Source organism: Lepisosteus oculatus, chromosome 11, assembly GCF_040954835.1.
Source record: "Lepisosteus oculatus isolate fLepOcu1 chromosome 11, fLepOcu1.hap2, whole genome shotgun sequence".
NCBI classification, from domain to species: Eukaryota; Metazoa; Chordata; class Actinopteri; order Semionotiformes; family Lepisosteidae; genus Lepisosteus; species Lepisosteus oculatus.
In genome coordinates, this window is record NC_090706.1 from 17,235,129 (window position 1) to 17,259,951 (window position 24,823).

Sequence of the window (24,823 nt, forward strand, 5' to 3'; positions counted from 1 at the left end):
TGCCGTCGGGTCCTGCAGCCTTGCGTGTGTTCACTTTTTGCAGGAATCTCCCCACCTCATCTGCAGACAGTGAGAGCAGCTGGTCAGCTGCGGAGGGTGCAGTTCTGATGGCTGGTTCTGTGTTGCTGGCTTCAAACCGAGCATAGAAGGTGTTGAGCTCGTTAGGCAGGGAGGCATCATGGGCAGGTGCACAGATGTTCTTCCTGTTGAAGTCTGTGAGGGCCTGTATACCTTGCCACATGCGCCTTGGGTCATTAGTGGTGAAGCGTTCCTCTAATTCCTGTTTGAGCGTGTTTTTTGCATGTTTAATACCATTGTTTAGATTGATCCTGGCTGCCCTTAGCTCTGATTTATTGCCCGATTTGAATGCTGCTTTGATTAGGATGCTAATGGATGTAATTGAAGCACAACTTACTTGTCGATTTAAAAACACTTCATCAGCTCTTACCACAGGAGATCTGATGCCCATGTTTACTGGACTGCAACATTGTATCATGCACAGTAAGCAGCCGCGCAAAATTCTACAGAATAAAAGTCTATGTAATAACAAGAAAAGATTAAGAATATGAAGGAGACTCACCCATGTCCTCTCCTGCAGGAGGCCAGACTGTGACTGCTGAGACCAGGGGATTTGAAGTCATACTCAGCCCAATGGGGGATGATCAGGCCTAGGGGTCCCCCACATAATTTGAGGTGTCCTGTCACCACGCTTCAAAATCTAAACCCAATCAGCTGCACTGCATTTGAAGCAGAATTGCACCTCTTTAATCTGTACTAAACATGTAGCACCTTAAAAAGCGAGGCTCCATGCATTTTTTCCCCCCAACCAAACGTTAATAATAGAATAGAAATAAACACAGAGGCCTTTTCATGAATGCAATCTTTTATTTTTTAAACAAATCTTTCAATATATATTTATGTATATGAATAGACACTTTTTTTCCCATCTCTTAAATGAACAGACATTCGTGACCTAAAACTAAAACAGACAAATGACAAGACACAAGGAACCCAGTGTTGTAGTGTTCTTTTTTTGGCATTCTCAAAAAAACAACAAAAACAAAATACAAAGGACTGGAGCACATCAGACTGAACCTGACTTGTAAACTGTTCTGAACCTGAAGCCTCCAGGTTCGCAAGCTCTCCTCCTCCCCTCTTTCACGGTGAGGAGCTAAAGAGACCAGTCTCCTCCATCCCCCTATGGTGGCGATGGAGGAGATGGGGGGATTCAAAAATAAAAGTCAATCTCATTTTGTATGATTTTCAGATGAAACCTAAGTCTCTCTGATCTGTAAAACCACTGGACATTTTTTTTCCTTTTTAAGAGTCTGGTGACTACATTTTACACTGCTAGCTTTCTTTCACTCCGTCGCTCCTTTGATTGCGTTACGCGTTACAACATCTGATTGTGATCGTGCTGCACTTCACCGCAAGAAATCATGTGGTCTTACTAAATCCTTGATAAACATGATGCATATCAGGCAATAGTCTGGTGTAGGAAGGTATGGAGGGGAATAAAAAAACAGCTTAAGGGCCTGATCTGTGATTGTTACTTTAGCCTTCAGTACGGTACAAGATATACAGTGTACATCAGGGCCAAACAGCCTGCCCCCCCCAGAGAAAGTGGGCAAAGCCCCTGACAAGTGTTATATATAGTGGAGCCAGTGTTAAAGTATACATTGGTCCCACCCAGTCATCTTAATATGGCCACTTCACAAACAGACACCACTTAACAAGCATGGCCTTTCTCCCTTTACATGTATACCGACACTACCATGCCACTGATGGATTACCAAGGGTGGAGACGCAATACACACCCCATTGCATTAGGTTGACTCGCATCGGCTTCAAACAACTTCTAAACAGAACCCTGGAACCTTGAACCCCGGAGTCTCCTGTTAACAGATTATTCTCAGAGGACAGAGCGTACAGTTCTGGCCGGCCAGGACAAGGACAGGGCCTATGTCTTATGCCGAGGCTGCCTCAATCAGAAATCCTTTTGTCGTAATAAACCATCCACTGGGCACCCGCAGCGCACAGCTCACGAGAACTCAGAAGGCATGATCTAAAACCCAGGCTAGAGGAGGTGGGCTCTGACTAAACACCGTGGCCTCCTACGGCCGAGCACGCCCACGATGAGACCGCTGTGAAGCTAGAGGCTCTTGCAGGCAGGAAGGGCTGCAGCTGCAGTCCACACCCCGGCCAGCAGGGGGAGCCTCTAGCAGCCTGAGCACCGCCGGATTCCGCCAGCTGCCTGCCAGTGCAACAGCAGGAGGTCAGGAGCCTAAGAAAACACGAGGCTGAAAGGCACCAAGAAGACACAGCCTTTAAGCACCAGCCCGCCGATCTTCCATCATACTCCACCGAGGCAGCCAGAAGAGGACAGTTCTCCTGCTTACCGCCCCTAAACCTGCATCCACAACGTTCATCACTGCTTAAAGCTACTTCGCTCTCTTACAAGTCCACAGCCATCATGGCAGAAGGTACCACAAAACACTGAAATATACCCACTGTTAGGGACATAAATACTAGCACCCTGTTACCATCAAACAAACGTATACACTAGATCATCTTATCTCCCTTTTGCTGGAGTGAAAACATGCCGAGTATTTCTGATGAATACTTGGGTTAATAACCAATATCTTACATACCTCACAAATTAGTGAACTCACCCTGCTTACAATACAGGATATCAACAGTAATGACTATTGATACTAACATCTGGATAAAAGGATGGCCAAAGCCTCCGTTTCTTCATTGTATATTTCTGTTTGTTAAAGAGAATCTGGGGGAATACACCTCGGGATAGTGACGTTTAAAAAACTCGTGGAAACCAAGTACTTGCACAAAAAATATTTAAATATTAAATCCTTAGTAGTACCAACTACTACTACAAACTGTTACAAAGAACCTCCAGGCACCCTGGACTAGGAAAGTGCTGACCGACTCCAGGGCTGTAGTACTGCTTAACGGCCGCTGGGTGGCAATATCGCGCTGAGACAACTTCCGGATTAACAAACGCGGCCTCCCGGCTTTTTCCAAAATTCAGGTTTACTCTACGCACGGACTTAAAATATCGATGCACTTCTACAGACATTCGGACATGACCCGTGACATCTACAGTATCAATTAGGCCTATATAGAAATTTACCCCGTGCCGTTTATTTAACACTTTCACAGCTTGTTGGTCCAGTTCATTAAAAATCTGGGCTTCTGGCCTGGCAGGCCTGCGGTCAAGTGACGAGACTGACTGCGGAATCGAGGTACACACTGGACAGAGATGGTCTCTCAAAGACAATTGTGTGCCACTGAAAATAAAACCATCATGGTCTCATTCAAGGTGTACTGTTTTTTTTTCCTTTTGAGTCACTGGAGCTAGATCATTATTCTATCTCTCCTCATCTTTGGAATACATATCTAACTTAATTTTATGTATCTAATAATTCAATGCATGCACAGTTTGTATAACACAATCATTTGACGTCCTAATCACACTTGAATATTCTCCATGAGTACAGAGAGACCTGTCTAGACTCACAAGTCTGCTTGTAAATGCTGTACAGCAAGAAAAACAATGGCATTTCTCTCTCCAAGGAAACCTTCCTAAACAAAATAATGTGTATTCGTTTACACAATAACACAGATTTAGGCCTTAAAGGGAGAAATGACTGGGGGGAGGGTTCAATGCTAAAGAATGAGATGCATAGGAACCTGAAACAAGAAAGTTGAGAGGTGACCTCAACCCCTCCTGCGATCCCAGCTGTGACCCTGTGCTGGAAATGTCGAACTCCATCAGACGCAGGCCAGACCCACCCTTGCAGGCGTGACAGCACAGCCCTGCCCAGACCCGGCAGCGCAGATCTACAGAGCTCACACTCCGGTGTAAATTAAAACACGCCGCCCCCAGCTCCGAGTGCCCCGCAGGCTCGGGAAAGCACAGGCGACAGGAGCGGCTGTGCACCAGAGGGATCAGCCAGCCCTGGGGCACGGGCCCCAGTCAGGCCCCCGGCATCTCTGCTGGCACAGCTCCGGCTGGCAGGACAGTGAAGAGCCGTCCTGGGCCGCTGGACCTTCGGAGTCCAGCCCTGCCTTCTTTCAATAACCGGGATTTAAAAAAAAACCTGGGACAGACAAGCCCTTCCAGAGATTCTTTTTCAAAGGTCTTCATTCGCTGCCCTGATCCCAAATCACACGTCTCTGTTCTGAACTCAAACAAATGCAGCATTTTTACTAATACTGAGGTTCACAACTGCGCACCTAATCAGGTCCAATTGTGTATAACAAGGTCCCTGCCAGCCATGTGGCGCCGGAGTGAAAAGGCTTTGAGTGGGCAAAGAGGAGAGGGGTGTTACCGCTGCTCTCAGGGGCAATCTTTTACACATAACTGACCTTCAACCCCCCCCAATCCCATGTGAGAACGTCCACATGAAGCACAGAACACAGACATCAGCCGTGGCACTGCCTGAGCACAGGAGTCCTGGCCATCACCCCAAGACACACCACCTCTGTGCTCCTCCTGATCATTTCTCTGGCTGCATGGCTGTGAAGAGAAGCACCCCCACTCCCAGGCCCACAAACACTACGGTTTCTAAGCTGCAAAGTGCAAAGCAGCCTAAAACCAGGCACTAAGATGTTACAGTTAAGTGAAATTAAACAGCTACCGCCCCTCCCACCTCTACAAATGATAACATTTTCTAGTCAGAACTTCAGCTCCCTACAGAACTAAAAGCAGGTGTGGTTTGTACCTGCTCCGTTTTGTGCTTGGTGCTGTGTCACACTGTCTGCCTTGAGGCTCCTTATGAAAATACAGCAGGGGGTTGAGCAAGTACACTGCAAACATGCAGCAGTAATCCCTCTGACTAACACAGCCAAGCGGGGCGTTACTCAGTGAAAACAGAATAATACCTCTGAGAAGTAGCACAAGGCACAACAGGCTATGATTTTCTTTTAGAATGGGTTTTCCTGCTTTGCAGACAGAGCTCTCGTTTAATGAGCCAATCAGCAGCCTGAAATAGTGAGATGATGGTCAGCCACAGGCAAGTTTTAGTCACTGGCAACAGTTTAAGGCTAAAGCAAGCTTCGGAGTTCTCTCTTAGGTACAATAATTGCCAGCAACTGGGCAGTTTAACATGGAAGTGTGTGCATTGGTGTAAAGACTGTAAGGAGTAAAGACTCCCAGCATGTAGCAGCTTCAGGAGATACGTTCATGAACAAGCCGGAAAACAAGTTCTTTCAGCACTGAGGCCAGGTGTTTGCATATGCAGGTTCAACCACTATAAAGTCACACTCATTACGCATCTTGCACCTGGTGCGGGCATTTCCATAAAGCCTGAAGCTTCTGGGAAACCTGACGTGCTGCACAACAGGGGGAGTCTTTAATTTCAGTACTGATGTAGATGCAGAATGGATTGAAAATATTTTTTCTTTTTTTTTTTAAAGAAGGCAATTTGCCAGCAGGTTTTGGGGGTCAGTGATGGGGCAGTTCAGAGTTATGGAACAAGGTGCACCTAAAATGCCAAAAATACATCTATTCTAATATTTTCAGCCATCAAAACACTTTAAACCAAGTAAACCACTCCTCATGCCAATTGCTTTAAGGTGTCCAGTGGCCCCAGGACACATCAGGGACTAAAGGCAGCCCTTGGCTATGCTTAAACCTGGATTGAGCGAAACAGTTCTAATTAACACATATGTAAATGAGGGTATCCTGAACAGTAAAAGAGGATTAGGAAGGGATGTAGAGGGGGGGGTGAGACAAGGTGACCAAAGGAAAGGTGTGCATAGAGCACAGTAATACGAAGCAGGGAAGGGAGATGGAGAAGTCATAGCAACGTTTCCTTAAAACAGTAATACAGATGTGCACTCAGCAGAATACAGTGTTTTGGACTGGGGCAGAGGCACAGCAGAAGCTGCAGGAGGTGAAGGGGACTGCAGCACTCCGGCAGTACAAATGGCTCCACAGTTGTGCTGCAGTAACTGGTGCTGTTCAGTTTTCTTCTGCAGGAGCCAAAATAAAGCGCATAATTCTTTTTTTTTTTGCTGGAGCAGTATACTACAGGGGTGGAGGGCTGGCAAGGAGGGGCTAATTAAGGCTCTTCTAATAGCGTGATCATCTAAGGAGTGCCGTTTGAATAACTCATCGTCTATGCACTCCGTTCTTAAAGGCCTTGCGCCAAAACTGTAATGCGCGGTTCTGTTCCCCTGCTCTCTTTTCATACCCACCTCCCTCGAGAAGCCCTGCACTATCAAGTGTGATTTGCATGCGGCTGCTATGAAAACGCACAAGGCACCAGTGGAGGGGCTCCATTCCGGAGCAGCGTGAGCGCTTACAGGCGCCAGCCCGACTTGTCACGCGACGTCTCGGGTGCCGTTTCTACTCTGGGTGCCCCACAGTCAGGCCAACCAGCCAGGAGGAGAGACAGGGGCACACCGAGGGGGGTGTTCCCTGCTGGCACTCTGGGTGAAGTGAAGTCATGGACTGCGATCTAGAAAGCTGTCTGCTGCTCAGCTCTGCCTTGATATCGGCCACAATCCCACTGGGGAACGTCAGGCTAGGGAACACTTTGGGGAAGGGGTCACATCACACTTGAAGAGCAGAGCAGGGGCAGGAGGCGTGTCCACATTTACAGAGGGAGAAGGTCAAGATTCCTGTAAGGGCAGGCATTAGCTCCAGACTGTCTCGTAAGCAAGCACTGGCTGATCAACCCAATAAAGCCAATCTGGTACTGTTCTTAATGTAGCATGATAAATGCCTCTCGGGGCAGATGTGGGCAAGGAAAGCTTCTCCAGATCACCACGAGGGGGACTGGGGAAAGGGGGTATGTGGTCTCGGAGCTTGGGGGACTTTTCAGTGGCTGAACCTGTTAACCTGATTGAGGACCAGCCAGTTGTCGCTCAGGAACAAGTGCGGGGGTGGGGAGGTTTCTGGTGAAGAGGGAGAAGGCGTGGGAGCGCGGATGTGATCAGGCGGTGAGGGGTCAAAGGGCACGCGGGGCCTAGCAGGCGCAGCCCCCCTGGCTGGACGGCGGGCTCTCCTGCAGCGTGGTGGCCTTGTGGTTGCCCAGCATGTTGGGGTCGCTGTCCATGCTCTCGTTCATCTTCTCGCAGATGATGTCCACCAGCCGCTCGAAGACCTGCTTGACGTTGATGTTGTCCTTGGCGCTGGCCTCGAAGAACTGGAAGCCTGTGGCGACATGATCAAACCTTTTATTGTGCTCCAGAGCGAGCTCATCTACCACCCCACCTGAGCTTAAGAGATCCCCTCCCTCTCTCATTAATAGGACTCATTCATCAGTTGTTGCTTAAAATGGAGACGTTCCCCAGCCTCTGCTCAGACTGAGAAAGGAATTACCAGGCGATAAAATCAGCTGAAACTGAGCAATTATCCTTACTGCACAAAAACCCTACTTTGTACAAATTAGAATCATGCAGAAGAAAACCAAGCACCTACAATGCACTGAAAAATTCACTTAATTCTAAAACTTATTCCAACCAAATGGGCTAGATGGCCTCAGGATAAGAATGTTTGTTGTTTTCTTTACTTTCATTTCTTTGAAACTCAAAGTGCGTTTTTTACTGTGATGCCACAGAGTTAATTTGTGCTGACTGCAGTTCCTGTTTGATTGTGAGGGGTGGGGTGGGGGTGGGGGTGGGGTCTCCAGGCTTTCATTGCACCTTAATGAGTAAATGGAATGCATGGACTTAATTGGAAGAAACGCTACTGCTCCCAGGTCTGTAAAATCCCACGATGAACTGATTCATAGAAACTTAACGCTAAAAAGGACGAAACATGTCTAAACCTTCAGAAAAAAAATAACATAACCAAGTTGAATTTTCACCATATTTTTGAAAGGCATTATAAGTTTTAGTGTGGTATTATTATGCTTACACAGCATATTTACCATTACTACCTTAATGCGTTTTGTAGTAAACTTAATAGCGGGGTATGATCCAGCCAACAACTTACTGTGCTTTCGTTATGGTTTAACACCTTTCGATACTATATATTGTAGCGTAAAATGACTAAAGACTAGGAAGATGGCCTTAACCTGCCACCTTGTAAACAAATCGGTCTGTTCCTGTATGTCAGGATTCAGGACGGGGAGTATCTTGCTCTTTATATAAAGGGGCTGGTGGGTGTCTGAGAAAAACTGATTCTAGAGGATCCTTTTGGAAGCTGTAGGGCAAGATCTTTGGGTCAGTGAGCTGGCAGTGACCCATTGAGAAACAGAGGCGGAATGGTTCCGACCGAGAGGAGACGTTTCTGAAGTCCTCGGGCCTGGCGCCCTGGTGCCACCCGCTCACCTAGTTCGTCCGCCAGCCTGCGCCCCTCCTCTGTCGGGATGATCCGGTCGTCCTCCAGGTCGCACTTGTTGCCCACCAGGATGACCTGCGCGTTATCCCAGGAGTACGTCTTGATCTGCGTTGCCCTGTGGAGAGATTGGGGAGAGGGTGGGGGGTATCAGTGGAATGTGTCCCCAGGAGCAAGCGCCTCCCCCACTGGGGGGCAGATCTGCACACTGCCCCCTCTGGGCCCACGGCTGCTGACACACCACCTCTTTTCTGCTCTTGCGAAAGGTTTGCTGCTCCCACTTACTAATTACAGAACACGCCCCTGCTGCTGTTTATTTAGTGGCCTTTCCTACTCCATCTAGGGCTCCCTAAAAACATACACTAGGAAGTATCTCTATCCAAGCCTGTTTTTGTAGAAAAGACATGCAGACAATGGATTTAGATTCCATGCTTTAATGATATTTTGACCACTCCACTTCACTCGAGTGAAGCACTAAATCGCTTCACCGGGCGAGAGAGCTGACTGAACACGGGCGGTGAGTGGATTTTATCTGTTGAATGTCAAGCCGGGTAGAAATCAAGATAAGGAAAATGCTGGCGGTCTTCACGACACGAGTGCTTCAAAGGCTAAACGGAGTCGGCACACTGTCCTCCTCTAGGGAGTGCACTGCCATTGATCTCCAAGTCCAGGATCAATAGGGAGGTTTTAGAGTGACGGTCTGGCCAGGAGTGTCTAGCTGCTACGAAACTCCACTTACAGTGATTTGTGACAACCTGCCAGCAGAGTTCTACACTGATCAAGTCCTGGGTCCTCCTCTGATGGCCCTTCTATAGGCTCAATACTGGGTGACAAAACTCCAGCAGGATACAGCCTCTTAACAATGGCCACAAAATAACGGTTTTCTTCCTAGATGAGAATGTGACAGTTTGTCAAGGTTCCCTTACAACCCTCATTGAACATTTATGGACTCAACTAGGAGGATGAGTCATCTAGGGCTCAGAGACCAGTGAACAGGCGGACACATGTTTGCCCAGGCTGTACAAGAGGAAGGGAACAGGTTCCCAAGAGACAGCACCTGCAGCCTGTTGCAATGCCAGATGTGCAGCTTGTGATCTTCCAGCAAATGTGTCAAAGAGATCAATGTTAATCAGCCTAATGAATTTACATCACCTGTTCAACAAAATGCCACGTGGTTTCAAGAGAGATTTTTCCCCAAATTGCACAATTTTTGTAGTCATGGGATCCATTTTTGACGCTCAGTGTTTACATGTTCCAACTTCCCTCTGTTACTAATCACTCTTCTCCTCTTCTGCTGACCTCTCCGCTGCTCTGTGAATGTTCTGACAGTCTTCCTCCCTCCCTCAGTCACTCACCAGTCCTGCACGGCATTGAAGGAGTCCTGGTTGGTGATGTCGTACATGAGCAGGAAGCCCATGGCTCCCCGGTAGTAGGCTGTGGTGATGGTCCGGTACCTCTCTTGGCCAGCCGTGTCCTGGAAACGCACAGACACACCCACATGAACACGCCCACACGGACACGCTCCCCCAGAACTTATCGGTTCCAGCTCTTCAATCTGGGAAAAAAAATTGTTTACGAAGGATAGCAAAACCTACGACTTAAATTAAGCGCCGAATTGGAATATGTCCAGCCAGCCCGCGTGTGATCTTAAATGATGTCCAGTTGTGCAGGACCTTAAGAAAAACACTCTATGTGCTTTTAAATGAAGTTAATTGCTTAATTGCCAACTGAGACTGGAACAAAAGCAGACTCCTGTGCTCGGGAAGGGTGTTTATTCTGATGCAAGAGGATCAGCAGTAGCCTGTGGAAACAGAGCGTTATCTGGGATACAAGGCACGGCTCTAGAGCTAGAGGAGTTAAATTGAATTTGTTTTTGTCGCCTGTGTTTGGTTTTCATTAGTCATCCCTAGACTGCCACGACACAAAAGGACAGAGAGGGAACGCGTACGTGCGCATCTGTCTCCCTCCGCTCGCATCCATTATTTTAATTAAGGGCAATGACGTCCAAGTGCTTTCTTTATCAATGCGCCCTGGCGCTCATAAAAAAAAAAACGCATTAAAAAGATCAAACAGCCAAAAGTGGCGATGGAAGCCCGTCGGCATGGTGATCCGCCCTGTCTCCTGGTAACCGGGTCCGAGGCCCTGCGTTTAAAAATATAGGGGCATGACATCATAAAAGGTTGCCCGGGCAACAGAGGTGTGTGTGCGGGGTCACTAAAGTTTTCCAGGGGAGGATGCGCGCGTGTGATGCTAGACCTGTCAATACCTGTCAGTTTTTAATAGCATACTAAAAAAAGTCATGGACCAAAATATATTAATGGCAATGGAACACTGAAGCTTTCATCTTTCTTCTGTGTTGGACAACACAATTGCAAGAATTCTGGGTAGGTTTGGAGTAGATCAGGCCACCGAGTGCACAAGACCCCCCCCCCCTCCCAATAATGGCAACTGGATCCGTACAGGAGTTCAGTCAGGAGGTAAGAGCACCGTCAGCGAGGGGAATGCAAACCTGCGAACACACTCATCAGACACCAGGGAGAAGACTTCTTTTCAAAGAGGAGGTCCTTCCAAGTACATAGCTTCGAACAGAAAACTACTAGCTACCTCGCAGTTCCACTTTTAAAGCCTTCAGCAGCGGTCGTCACCGTGTTTCAGTGGCTCAGGCCCTGGTACTCCCAGGGCCCCTCAGAGCAATGCCCACCGGGTACAGACATGGCATTCTGAGGCCACCTGACACACGCTCCAACTCTCGGGCAGAGAGGCAGCCTTATTCCCCGTGCAACAGCCCCGCATCAACAACCCATCCCAGTAGAGGACGTCAGAGTGGGCGGAGCTGAAGAGCAGTACTGTAACTGCATTTGCTTCTCGCACAGACCTGAGCCAAAATTTAAAAAATCACTATCACTAATCAACACTATACATCATTCACACTATCACACAAACTTCCACACAGCTCCCACTTGCGTCCTCTGGATCATCATTCGCCGCTGCTTCTGGGGACACGCTCCAAGTCAAGGCCTTTGAGGACTTGAGGAATAAATCAAAATAGTTCATCAAAGCTGAACTGGGCCAGCGGTTAGTACAGTGCTAAGGCTTGCAGAGAGAAGAGAAAAGTCAGAAGGGAGAGCGCTGATGTGCTCTTCTGTGCTCCAGTCACTTCAGTCACCCATCTACTGGTAACAGAACGGCAGCCCCTGCTGCAGATGTGGACGAGGACACGTGTTGCAAGAGAAAAGGACAGCCTGTCTGCTCGCACACAGTTGCTCCCCAGCTCGTCACACCGCGGGGAAATTGTGCAGGTTAATAATAATAATAATAATTGCTGACACTTATATAGCGCTTTTCTGGACACTCCACTCAAAGCGCTTTACTGGTAATGGGGATCCCCTCCACCACCACCAGTGTACAGCCCCACCTGGATGATGCGACGGCAGCCATAGTGCGCCAGAACGCTCACCACACACCAGCTATTAGTGGGGAAGAGAGCAGAGTGATGAAGCCAATTCAGAGATGGGGATTATTAGGACAATGGGAAATTTGGCCAGGACACCGGGGTTACACCCCTACTCTTTTCGAGAAACTCCCTGGGATTTTTAATGACCACAGAGAGTCAGGACCTCGGATTTACGTCTCATCCAAAGGACGATGCCTGTTTTACAGTATAGTGTCCCCGTCACTATAATGGGGCATTAGTGAGCCCCCTGCTGGAACCACTAACACCTCTTCCAGCAGCAACCTTAGTTTTTCCCAGGAGTCTCCCATCCAGGTACTGACCAGGCTCACACCTGCTGAGATTCAGTGGGCTGCCAGCTGTGAGTTGCAGAGTGATAAGGCTGCTGGCTAAAGGTTAAAGCATCTCTAGCCTCCACTCGGGTTCCTTCTTTCTGTACGGACAGCGCAATTCCTGGGGAAAAAAGCAGCGCTGGCAAACAGGAGGAAGTAGGGGAGGGAGAAAGGGGCGGGTCTCTCTCGTGGGAATCCGCCCCGCCCCGCCCCCCTTTGCTCACGACTCCACCGAGCGACCGAGGCCTGCCTGCGCACTCGCCGCCGGAGACTCAACAGCAGCAACCAGCTGGACTGCCCTGCCCTGTGCGGTTGATCATTAACTCCTGTGTCAACTGGGTGACTTTGCTAAGGGAGTCCCTCCAGCTAGAGGGCAGGATCTTTTCCCACACCAGCTTATTACACCTGGCGCAGAGCTCCAAAGGCAAGCACAATCAATCACATTCCTACTGGGACAAAACCAAATCACCTAGATCCTGTGTAGTGAGTTCAGTTCAGCCACCTAGAATTGAATAATATTAACCAGTATTCGTTCAATAATCACACCCATATAATAACATTTCATTTTTAGAGCTTCTGTGTGCGTGATAATACCGAGGTGTTATGCTGTACCCTCTGATGAAGCCATGGATGATTTTCACCAGGAAATACAGTAATTCTACTGAAAAACTAAACTGATCTTTCAGTAGTTGAAACATGGCGAGGTTAAACATCAGGGGTTTCAAATCCCAGCTGTAGTCAAGTTAGTATCTGAGGGCTCTCAAACCTACTATTATTTCACTGAGTCTTTAATGAACTGTTATTATTGTTATTAAATAACTGTTATACTGTTATTTAAAACTAAAACTAGTGGTTTCAGATCCTAAAGTACTACGGTTCAGGTTAAATGTTTTATTTAGTCCAAAATCTGCAACTTTATATTAAACGGAAATGACAAATATCTAAAACAGTTTTGAATGGGTATAATTAAGTAGAGAAGAGCTTAGAAGGACAAAAACAAGGAATCCTGATGAAGCTCAAGTGCTTGTACAAGCTTTCTCTAGAAGCCCAATGAACAGACATTTCCTGCACACCACAACACCCTCCCTGATGTGACATGCAGGTTGTCCCAAAGCACTGTAAAAGCCTAGATGCTCATTTTCTGTGGTTGTGCCACACACTGCTACATTTCCAAATGGCAAATGACTAACAAGTCTCTCTTTTCCAAAACTCAAACTGGCAATGCTTTTAAGAATCTGTTCTCACCAATCATGTCCTGCACACATACTCTGCTGAAACACCCACATGCAGAGTTGCTTCAGCATCAGATAAGCTCCATGGTGCCCAACAGGTGAGGTAGTGACAACTGGAGGAATGGCGAGTCCCTCACTGACATCACCGCACACCTACAGTGCCTGGCTCGGCACAGGAGACACTGTGTGCTAGCACACCAAGCGAATGCCCTGTTGTTCTACAAACTCCCCCCACCATCCTTTTTAAAGCTCCTCCAGCAGGACTGAAGCAGCTTTAATTTAAGAATCCGCCATTCCCACCTTAAACAAAGAAGTCCCCTCTCAACCTCTGGTCAGGCCATAAGCTCAACTACCAGGAATCCAAGTTACTGTATTTTTTATGTCAGGAGTACCAACAGTTTACTGAACACGAGAACGGTCCCAACTGCCAGCCCCCTCCCACCCAGGGACCCCACGCTCACCCAGATCTGCAGCTTAACCCTCTTGTCGTTGCGGTAGACGGTCTTGACCTTGAAGTCGATACCCACGGTGCTGACGAAGGCAGAGGTGAAGGAGTCGTCGGCGTAGCGGAAGAGGAAGGAGGTCTTGCCCACGCTGCTGTTCCCGATGATGAGCAGCTTGAACATGTAGTCAAAATTCTGGTCGGCCGCGTCCTTCTGTGACTGCCGGGAGTCGTTCGCTGACGCCATCTGGTGGTGGGAGGACAGATCAAAGAGAGAGAAAGGCAAGAGGGGCAGAGGACAGAAGGAGGAGAAGAAAACAAAAGGATACAAGAGTCAGGGAAGAGAAAGCCATCCAACCGGTCATAGTAGCACAGTCAGCCAAGAAACCCATCAAAGCCATTAAATGTTTCCCCACACAAGCATGCGGTTTGCTGTGGGCACCTGCCACTCTTTGTGTAAATGGGATCCTCCAGCTCTGCCCTAACCCCAGCTCCAGCCTTGGCCTCAAGTGTCGAATTTATTAAAAAGGTCTGGTTCATGTCCAGCCAGCCGTTGCAGAATGGTTACACTTCTGGTTCCTAAAGTCTTTATTCAACTCTGCGAGACGAGGTAGGAGCTGGCTCAGATGTCTCTTGAAGTTGGACCTCAATGGAGCTTTTAACCCAAAGAACAGACAACATGGATCCATCTTTAAAAAGGAGAGATTTTGAGTGGAAGTCATTGGAAGCTTCTAGTTAGAAAGGGACGCGGTAGGTTTTTGATGGCCATTATTGGCATTTTAATACAGTATCCTGATCCGGGGAGGGTGGGGGTGGCTACCTTTAACTCCTCTTTTGTTGTCTCAACACTCCCCACAAGCCCCCACTAACACCACCCATGGCTACTTTTCTGTGCTTTGGGAGACGGTGCATCAACCAAAAAGAAGGGAAAAAAAGGGCTGTTTAATGGTCCCCCCCCCCTCCCCTCCAGGCTCTGGGGCCTTGCAGACGCATCAAAACGGCTGCTCGCTCTCTCAGACGAGCTGCCGAAGCCCGTCGTCGTGGAAACCAGCCCAGCAGCTTCTCCCTGTCCATTAGCGAGACAGCCGACTGAAACTGCTGAGTGTGTGTTCTGCTGGGCTGACTTTTTTATTTTTTTAAAAAAAAAGACTGCTGCAGTCATCTTCCCAAATTGATTTCCCACCCTCCCTTAACACCACGGCCAAAGTACAGAGCTATTTTTCCTGCAGGGGAGCTGGGGGGGGGGGATTGGTTTGAAAGGTTCTCTGCCCTTATATAGATGGGAACATCAGTGCCTGCAGAAGTTACTGCTGTTCATGTTGAGAGCACTCAGTCACAGCATCCTAGACTCCTTCATTCTTTATTCCAGCTTTGTGTTTTAGAGACAGATGCAACAGATCGCCAACAATGGGCTGTCATTAACAACATAAAAAACTTTGCAGACTCATTTTCATAGGCCCTCCTGAGGATCCCAAAAAGTACAGCACTAGCCTACCACCCCGCCATTTTTCGTGTAAAGTCCATTCGAACTCAGTGGCTCACAGCTGAAACACGCCAAGATCGAAAGAATGAAGGTTAGGCGCTGATCCGATTAAATAAACTGACTCACAGGTGCATCGCTGAGTCACAAGAACACAAAGGCAACTCTGTGATGAAACGTGGGCCATTCTGCCTATCTGAGTTTGCCCTTCTCCCAGGTAAACAGCAGAGCTGGGGGGGCAGCTCCAATCTCGGAGAAACGGACGAAAAGGAACACGCAGCCTGCTCAGATCTTATTCACTTCTGTGCGGCGATCAGGAAGGGAAGAGGTGATCAGACCCATGGGGCCAGGCTGATGTGTCCATCTGTGGGTCTCGGGATCACGTCAGCGGTCAGGCAGAGGCAAGAGGCCTTGTCCACCCCCCTTTTAATAATAATAATAATAATAATAATAATAATAATAATAATAATAATAATAATAATAATAACAATAATTCCTTACACTTTCTGGACACTCCACTCAAAGCACTTAATAGGTAATGGGGACTCCCCTCCACCACCACCAATGTGCAGCCCTGCTGGATGATGCAACACCAGCCATAGTGTGCCAGTACACTCACCACACACCAGCTATCGGTGGGGAGGAGAGCAGAGTAATGAAGCCAGTTCACAGATGGGGATTATTAGGAGGCTTTTAGCCAGGAACGCGCTCCCCAGCCCATGCCGAAACTGGGGGAGGGAGGCATAAATACATCAGAAACAATGAAACTGGAAAAAAATACATGCTACAGGCTTCACTTGATTACAATTGATTTTAGGCAAAGGGCAAGCGGCCCACTCCTGCAGAAAGAGGAGTAATGAAACTGCAGCTGTGGATGACTCCAGTCTGATTTGCTCTCTCTCACTGTGCTAAGGGTCCATCCATCACTTCTGTTGTTGTGTTTTTCAGCTTCTCTGGCCCAGCGCCTTGTAAATTGGAACGAGACAGTCATGAGGATGGATTGTGCGGCGGGTGACAGCGCCCGACTGTCTGTTTGGGTTTCCTCGGACCCAGCTCAGGCAGAAACGAGTTGTGGCGAAACCGGGACGGCCCAGAGCTGACCATTTTAAATGGGCATCCCTGCATGCTAGTCGACGGCCCGGGACTTGGGCTGGCCCTGTGTTGCTTTAATTTTTCCCAACACTTCTTTCATTGATGAACTCAACTCTTGCATTGCGCCAAAGAGGGGCACCCCAAGAAACGGACTTGGAAAAAGTCAAGTAGAGGTTTTAGACTCCCAGTGCGTGGCAGCCAGATCTGTTTCATGTTTTATAAGCTGCAGAGATCTTGCAAAAAAGCCCAATCATGTTGCACTGCCTTGTTTTGACGTGGAAACCATTTCAGCTCCACATGTATTTGTCTGCACACTTACTCAAAGTAGGAAGCAGCTAATGAGGGCTTGTGACCCAGAACCTGCTCTGGGCAAAACCTGGCATGGCTTAGGACTCAGAGCTCAGGTCTGCATTCCTTCCTCCCCAGCAGTTACTCAGCAGAACATTGCAGAAGCACAGGGAACCACAACCGGCACGACTGTAAACGAGCACCATTTCACAATTAACAAGGAGACACTTCACTCCCATCTGCAAGGAACCTAACAAATAACAGTGTGTGTGTGTGTGTGAGACAAAACACCAAAAAGAAAACATCTGTATCTGCTAAGTCAGTACAGGTGTGCAGCCTAATGATGCTTTTATTTAATCAGAAACAGCCCTGTATACAGTATGTGTCAGACCAAATCTAATAAGACTATGTGAAGAAGCTTTCCTCTCTCTTCGGGTCGGTCTTTTCGACTGGGGAACAATCAACTGTTCCAGCAGGGGGGGCAGATCCCCCCCCCTCACCCCCCAAGCGTTCTCACATAGCTATCAAATGCAAAAGGACAAAAAATATTGGGCTTAATCCCCAATAAAAGTGTAGGACTCAAATCCTAATCAAAGAGCAATTTCAGTCGGTGTTGCCAAGATTTGCTGCTGTGGAATCAATTAAAAATGGTTAATTTTGTTAAGAATAAAAACCAGCTGATGCATTTAAGAGAGGGCGGTGGTGCAGGAGTTAGTTACCACCTGACAGCACTGGGGCCCTGGTTCAGTTCTTGACCTTGCTTGCTGTCTGCGTGGAGTTTGCATGTTCTCCCCAGGCTTGTGTGGGTTTCCTCTGTGTACACCAGTTTCCTCCCACAGTCCAAAGACATGCTGGCAAGTTCAGTGGTTTTTGGAAAAACTGGCCCTGGTGTGAGTGAGTCTGTGTGTCTGTCCGCCCTACAATGGACTGGCATCCTATCATGGGCATATCCTGCCTTGTGCCAATGATGCTTGCCAGGATAGGCTCCGGCCCCCCCACAGCCCTGGACTGGATAAAGAGCTTAGAAACTGGGTGGATGGATGATGCATTTGAGCTGGAAGAGTTTCAAGTACACCCCTCCCCCTTCTTCTCCAGTTCTCCTCCTGCTAAACAGAGGCTGTCATTGGTATTTGATTATTCATAAAACATGGGGAGAGATCGTTCCATGCTGAGCCACAAATGCATTTTTAAAACCATAGATCTGATGTTGCTGCAAGACAATGCATTTCACTCTGCAAAGCTTCTTCTGCACTGACAAGTTTAAAAGGCTGCTGGACAGCAGTGTTTTGCTTTTTAGAACCAGCATGAATCAGGATCTCCCTCTTGGAGTAGCTCATCTTATTACAAGCATAATCGGTGATGGGGCTGTCCGATTACGTACATTACTGCCTCAAGACCTCCTGGGAAAAACTAAGGCTGCTGCTGGAAGAGGTGTTAGTGGGGCCAGCAGGGGGCGCTCACCCTGCAGTCTATGTGGGTCCTAATGCCCCGGTATAGTGATGGGGACAACCGTCCTTCGTTTGAGACACAAAATTGAGGTCCTTCTTGAAAAGAGTAGGGGTGTAACCCCGGCGTTCTGGCCAAATTTACCCCTGGCCTTTACCAATCATGGCCTCCTAATATCCCCCATCTATGAACAGGCTGCATCACTCTGTTCTCCTCCCCACTGATAGCTGGTGTTTGGTGAGCGTTCTGGTGCACTGTGGCTGCCGACGCATCATCCAGGTGGGGCTGCACACTGGTGGTGGTGGAGGGGAGTCCCCATTACCTGTAAAGTGCTTTGAGTGGAGTGTCCAGAAAAGCGCTATAGAAGTGTAAGGAGTATTATTATTATCAAGACAACTTCAGCATTACACCCTGATAACCCCCCCACCCCCACAAAAAATGAAAGTAGTTCACCCTGACTGGAACATCATGAGTTAATATCAATATACACGTTTTAACTCACAAGGGGACCCACTTCATTTTCTACCAAGCTGGGGCCCCTGCCTTGGAGACGCACAGCAGTTCGGGCAGGAGAAGTGAGAAACCGCTCTGCCGACTGAAGCAAGGGGGATATTTTGGGAGGCTCAGCTGTGCAAGCCTGAAGTGGAAATTTAACCAGGACACTTGGGAGAACTGTTGAGTTCCAAGGGCTCGCAGACAGTTTGTGACGATAGAAGCCGTAACTGTCCATTCTCTAATCTTGTTCAACCTACCAGGCCCACAAAAACAGCGCCGGCCTAAGAAGCACCAACATGACTGGCCTAAAGGAAAGATTTGTCCTGCTACGCCACAATCTGAACCTGACTGTCGATCAACCTCTGTAGGACGTCATTACTCATAGGGGTGACAAGACGCTATATGCTGTTAATTGATCCAGGTTGATGAGACAACATGCAATACCAAGACTCCTCGCTGTTACCTTAGACAGTGCAGAAGACTAACAGACCTGTTTCATTTCATGGTGTACAGAAACCTCAGCTGACCATGTACCATGCTGAGTTTCAATGTTTGATTTAAAGGTGGTGCTCTTGTACTGGGAGGAGAATCTGTTTACCCAACGAGTGAGAAAGGCATTTTTTCTGACGTTCCAAGACAGGCTTGGGAACCGTATTACAAATGGCCACGAGAAAACCACAAAACCATTCAGCTTTCCAACAGGACTGCTGCACTGTAGCATAAATGGCACGTTTCTCCACCAGGGAGCTCACAGAGTTCACCCAGGACATGCTCTCACATGGGATGTGTTAGGGTGTGCCACATTTTGTGCCAGGTGTTGGACCACAGTTGTAGATTCTCCGAAACCTACAAGGGATCCAGGCCTTAAGAGGATGCGGAAGTGCAGGATTACAGACTGGCAGATCGCGAGCTCCTTTTGCTGGAGATCGAGCCAAAAAGGTAAAAAACGAAACAAGCTACCAGACTCATTTGCCGATTGTCAGCATACAATCACTTGCTCACTTTATCAAGATTAAACAGAAAACAGATGTCATCCTACTGACAGGCCATGTGACAGCTGGCAATAAAACAATGTCAACAGGAGCTACACTTTGGCTTTACCTAGAAGCTGCCCCCATTATCTGCTTTTCATTAAACTTGTTAGCATTTTGAGGGACCATTTCCACAGTATTTCATCACCATAGAAGCCACTGTGGCAAAAACCCAGAATTCCTCACAAACATCAGATAAACAGCATAAGCATATAACAGAAACAACCAAGTGCTGCTGCATGGCTTAACCATGAAAAGTTTCTTAAAAGAGCCAAAGAATCTCTGTGTACCACACGGAGATCTCCCATCCCTGTACAATTATTATATACGGGTATTTTTATTAAAAGCACAGATCTGTTTTCGCACATCATAAGATCTTTCTTCTGACAGCAAAAACCAACAGTTTTAAAACCATATCATAGGCTTGAGAGTCTGCAGAGTTAAAGGTAAGGTTTGCTATGCAGGTTAATTTTACAAGTTGCTTCCCAAGGGATACTTAACACAGGCTGTAAAGGGCAGTACAAACTGATTTCCAAAGGGTTTAATGCCAACCTGACTATAGTCAGAATATTATTGGGAGACGAAACCAAAATGTAAATCAGCCGCATTTAGATTAAAGCATAATGAGCAACTAGCATCGGCCGAGGCAATTTAAAACAAAAATAACAGTGTCATCTACTCCTGAACGTCAAAGGTGTGGAAGAACTTCAGCTCTGTTAGGTGCCTCTGGGAATTCGTGGACGTCAAAGATAAATTGCTGGGCTTCAAAAAAATATCCAAAAGCTGCTTAACATTTTGGGTTTTAACACGACATCACCAAAATATATCGCTGAAAACCGGTTTCAGGTCTCTTGAGTTTAAATATTCTTATTGGACAATATTATATCTGGTTCTTCCGAACAGGGTTAAAAAAGAGTAGAGTTGGTGTTAGGAGGGAAAAAAACTACCAAGAGTATAAGTATAATTAATCTCTCCCACACGGTAACGGATTTCTGTAAGAGTTTGTGGCGCTTATCACCTCAAAACAAAAGAGTTTCAGGGTGGGAAAAAACAGCAGAGATTTGCGAAAAATGACTGCTCTGGCGAAGACAAAAAGGCCGGATCTAGACCGCAGTTTCATCATACTACGGGAAATTTGGGCAACACAAAAGGACGGTGCAATCATTCATCCTGTATGTACAGTACTGACGGTGCAGGCGTCGTGTCCTTTCCCCTCGCCCACAGCTAAAATTAAATTACACACCTGTTATTTTTTTAAATAACCGCCCACAGGCACAACAGGCTGGGTGTGTTTGTCTCCTTGTAGAGAGCGGACTGAATTTGTTTTAATGCAGGGCGATGGATCATCAGAGCAGACTTACCGCCAGCTCTCCAAAGAAGACAGCTGTACCTACGCCCAACCAGGCCAGAAATGACCCGGTCTACCGTCCGTTTCACCTTAACTTTGCACTGACAGAACCAACTCTTTTCTTATTATATATTCGAACTACACTCATATGTCGCTATATTCACAACTACGCCCTTATCATCTTATATTTCTTTTTCAACAAAACAATCTGAAACGATAGTAATGTAATTGGGGCGTCGTCATCTAAATGGGTATACAGCTACTGTATAATCCTATGACCCAAGGGCACAGGTACGATACGAGGATGAAGAGGAATATATTCATTCTGTTTCCTCGAATTGAATTTCGGCCAAGCTGTAGTTTAAGGAAAGAAAGGGGGGAGACTGTACTTAGTCAACACTCCAACAACATTTTATAGGACCGACACCCGATTGCATCCAGGTAGGCACCGTTCTCATCAGATCTAGCGAGGCACGTCTGCCTTGCTACACAGCAACCAGCACGTCAAAAAACACATTCATTTTCTCCTGCGCCAGCTTCTGGCTGCACAATTCCTCCTGTGGCCCATCCTGTAACATCTCGCATATCTCAGAGCGTTCAGAATACTGGTAAGAAATTAACAAATGTCATCATCACACGCACACTGCAGTGCTTGGCGTCTCCAAGGTTACCATATGAGCTCCACCACTGACTCCCTGGAAATACAAACAATTGACGACACACCGCTTTGAAAAAAAGTTGTCCCCCCCACCGCTACTAATCCGTTTTCCATTCTTTGTCGATATTCAAGTTACTGGACAAATGTATACAACATACATCATCCGGTATAAACGCTACTGTATGTATATATATTTGAAAGCTGTCAAATAATTACTTTTAGGGTTTTTCGAACACGTTCCCTTGTATCCACTGGGTAGAAAACGCGATATGAAAAACATTGCTAGTTTCCTGTACCACCTAATTTCAAGACGCATAGCGATTAGATTTAACCCTCGACAGTCTATTTCAACCTCTTATTGTAAAACTTTATTTTTTTTATTGCGAGAACTCCGTAATATATTCATGTCTATGTGCACGGTGGCGACATCAACTGTGTTTACATTGAAATAACTAAAACGAACTAATCCAAAACGCAAAGGCGAGACATATAACTGAAAGAAGTTTGCACATATATGCCACTATGAACGTCTCGAGCCAATATAACATACTTGCTAAGAACCGCAAGAAGTTGTTTTTACAGAGCATTTCCTAACACGTCACTTTTAGATTAGCAATCAGGAAAATAATGGCAATTTTTCAGATTCCCGGGTTGTAATGACCTTTTAATCCGTTTGCGCGGATAAAACTGTTAATGCCGGGTGCGATTTTAATAGGAGATCGACGACCTGGGCGCAAAGTTGTGATTTTTCCACCTTAACCTGCTCACAATACGTGGATCTTGCCCAGCAGCCTAGAGCGTCCAGATGTTACAGAGTAGCACTCCGGACAGGATGGGAATAAAGCAGGAAATATAAACGGAGTGCAAATCGCAGGAAAGGGTTTTATTACACGACAGGAAAGCCCCCGAACTTCACAGTGAATCCCAGTCGCACCCTTTCCACATTCAATCATCACTTTAATCCAGAGGAAACCCAAACGCAGTACGACTTCTACGCCCAGCTGGAACGAAGATAACATCGGAAGCTCCTACCTTGTTTTCGCCTGTTAACGCTCTCAAGACCTCCTGCTTCGCTGCACTGTGTTGTATTTTTCTTACGGATTTTTAACCGACTTGAGTTACTTTCGGGGAGAGAGCTGTTTCTCTCCCTCCCAACCGGCCAGCACGGTGTTTTCGGTCTCCTGTTCCGCCGCCCTCTCGCCACCCGGATCCGGGAGCTCCCTTAGCAGCCGCGACGGTTCAAGGAAACCAGCGGAAAAGCCGTGCAGCGCCTGGAGGTCCGGATTGTGAAAGACACACCTTCTGCGGCTGCTTTTCTTTTTTTGACTTGGCCTGCTTCCCTTTCACAGACCTCAACAATCAACAGCCCGCCTCATTCGCCGAGGATGCCTGGTGCGCACCCCTGCCAAACACACACGGTTACCGAAAGCGGGTGTGTGCGCGGCGGGGAGCAACTCACCTCAGGACGTTATTTTACTCGCCGGTTTTAAAGGGCGTTAACTGTGAACAATATTTCATGTCCACCCTCCCTCCTTTTATTTTTTTTTTCACTGCCCAACCACTTTCTGAGCTTTCCCCGTGAGGTCACTTATAACAGGACGAGCCGGGAAACGCAGCTGTTTTGCAAGTCAATGGTTAACCCCGCAGGCAACGGGAACAGAAGAGAATGTTTTTTATATAAAAAAATAAATTGTGAGGTAAATGGCATCAAAATCAACAGACACACCCAATATGACATACACCAACCCAGACTGTGCCTAAGCGGGTTTCAGCACTAACAGGGCCGGGGTGAAGTGAGCTTTTCTCAGATCAAGGGAAAGAATTATATTTTACACCTTGTCAGAGGAACTCGCCTTTAAAACAAACCTGCAATGCAGGCCTTCTGCCTTAATTTGCACAGAACAACACCCCAGTATCTGATGAAACAACAAGTGGTGGTTACTATAATAGTACAAATATTAAATAATACCCAGTTGTGCCCCCCTCCATATGTATTGACTCCATTAAATATCCATAATTCTACTTTTTGCCTGAAAAACCTGTAGTAGGCTAGGGTTACCTAATCAGTTATGCTTAGCCTTTGAGCTGGACCATTGTATGGGAATATCTGTAAACCAGCTTTAACTATCTACTAGACTTACTGCACCTGTTTCCCCCCCCAGCTGGCCCAGTGATCCTGCAGGCTACAGTAAGCAAACTGCTTCTAATGGGCTCCTCTAGGTTTTTGGATGCAGAATTTCACCGACCAAACCCATCAGTACCACAGTGCAGGGGGCTCCATCTTGTGTCAGCAGGCTCGGCAGCGCCTATGTACATTTTAGAATCTCTTGTCTTGAAGGAAACAAAGATGTGTTTGCACAGAGGAAAGAGCCTTGTCACATTAAAATCATTATTAATCATCTTTGCTCACACAGACTCCCCCCTACAAAGCATAAAGAGACAGCTGGACTGCACATCCAGGCCCTAATCCAGAACAATACAGTATTTATACATAGCTGTGGAATATGATACTTAACGGATTCCCTGTCTGTAATGCATTCACACCCTGTTCAAATAGCTTTCAGACAGAACATAATCAAGACTGATTCATTCAGCTCAAGCACCCCAGAGCCTGATCTTCCCAGCCTTCAAAGACGACAGCCCTGAAGCGTCTGGTAATATCCAGGTGAAACTGTGCTATGCGAATAGCAGCTGGCTCAGATGTGACCGGAGGGTTTCACTTCTGTGAATGGCTGAATATTGCCATAATTAGACACTTTGAAAAGTGTTGGCACGTGCATTGGAATAATATAGAGAATATAGAATAATGTAGAAACAGAACTAAGAAAAAATATTGCACACATTTGTCCTCTGTTCTTCCTCAGCCTGAGGAGTCATAAATACAATATCCAATCTGCTCATGGGTTGACTGCTTTTTTAACTGCTGTACCTCACGATAGGTGCATCGTGATGTCTTAGCTTGCCTGTCTCTCTGAAAGGAAAAGGACCGAACCTGTTACTGCACAATCTCATACCTGCCTTCCTGTCTCATTCTCTCCCCCGCAAAGACCTGTGGTGATCAAGTTGATGCGTCACCGTTAATGCGAAAGGCTGGCTATGCCACCTGTTCTTATTTTATGAGACTTTTCCTCTTGTTTAATATCCTGTTCTACACACCTATGGCTCCCACAAGCTGCAACAGACTCTTTCTCTTCCACTGGGGGCCGGAGTGTTTGCT

General features: G+C 47.1%; 1 protein-coding gene across 2 annotated transcripts; it reads right to left on the reverse strand.

Moving 5' to 3' along the window:
* Nucleotides 1-865: 865 nt before the first annotated feature.
* rab3db (RAB3D, member RAS oncogene family, b) lies at nt 866-23,161 on the reverse strand. Of its 2 annotated transcripts, none has more exons than XM_069195845.1 (5): nt 23,066-23,161; nt 13,788-14,015; nt 9,667-9,785; nt 8,305-8,429; nt 866-7,183 (listed from the first exon to the last, which is right to left on the reverse strand). In XM_069195845.1, exons 2-5 carry the CDS (start codon nt 14,013-14,015, stop codon nt 6,996-6,998), a joined length of 660 nt encoding a protein of 219 aa, XP_069051946.1. In that variant the 5' UTR covers nt 23,066-23,161; the 3' UTR covers nt 866-6,995. The 2 variants fall into 2 exon arrangements, with proteins under 2 accessions (XP_069051946.1, XP_069051945.1); XM_069195844.1 differs by lacking the exon at nt 23,066-23,161 and adding an exon at nt 22,639-23,046.
* Nucleotides 23,162-24,823: the final 1,662 nt, after the last annotated feature.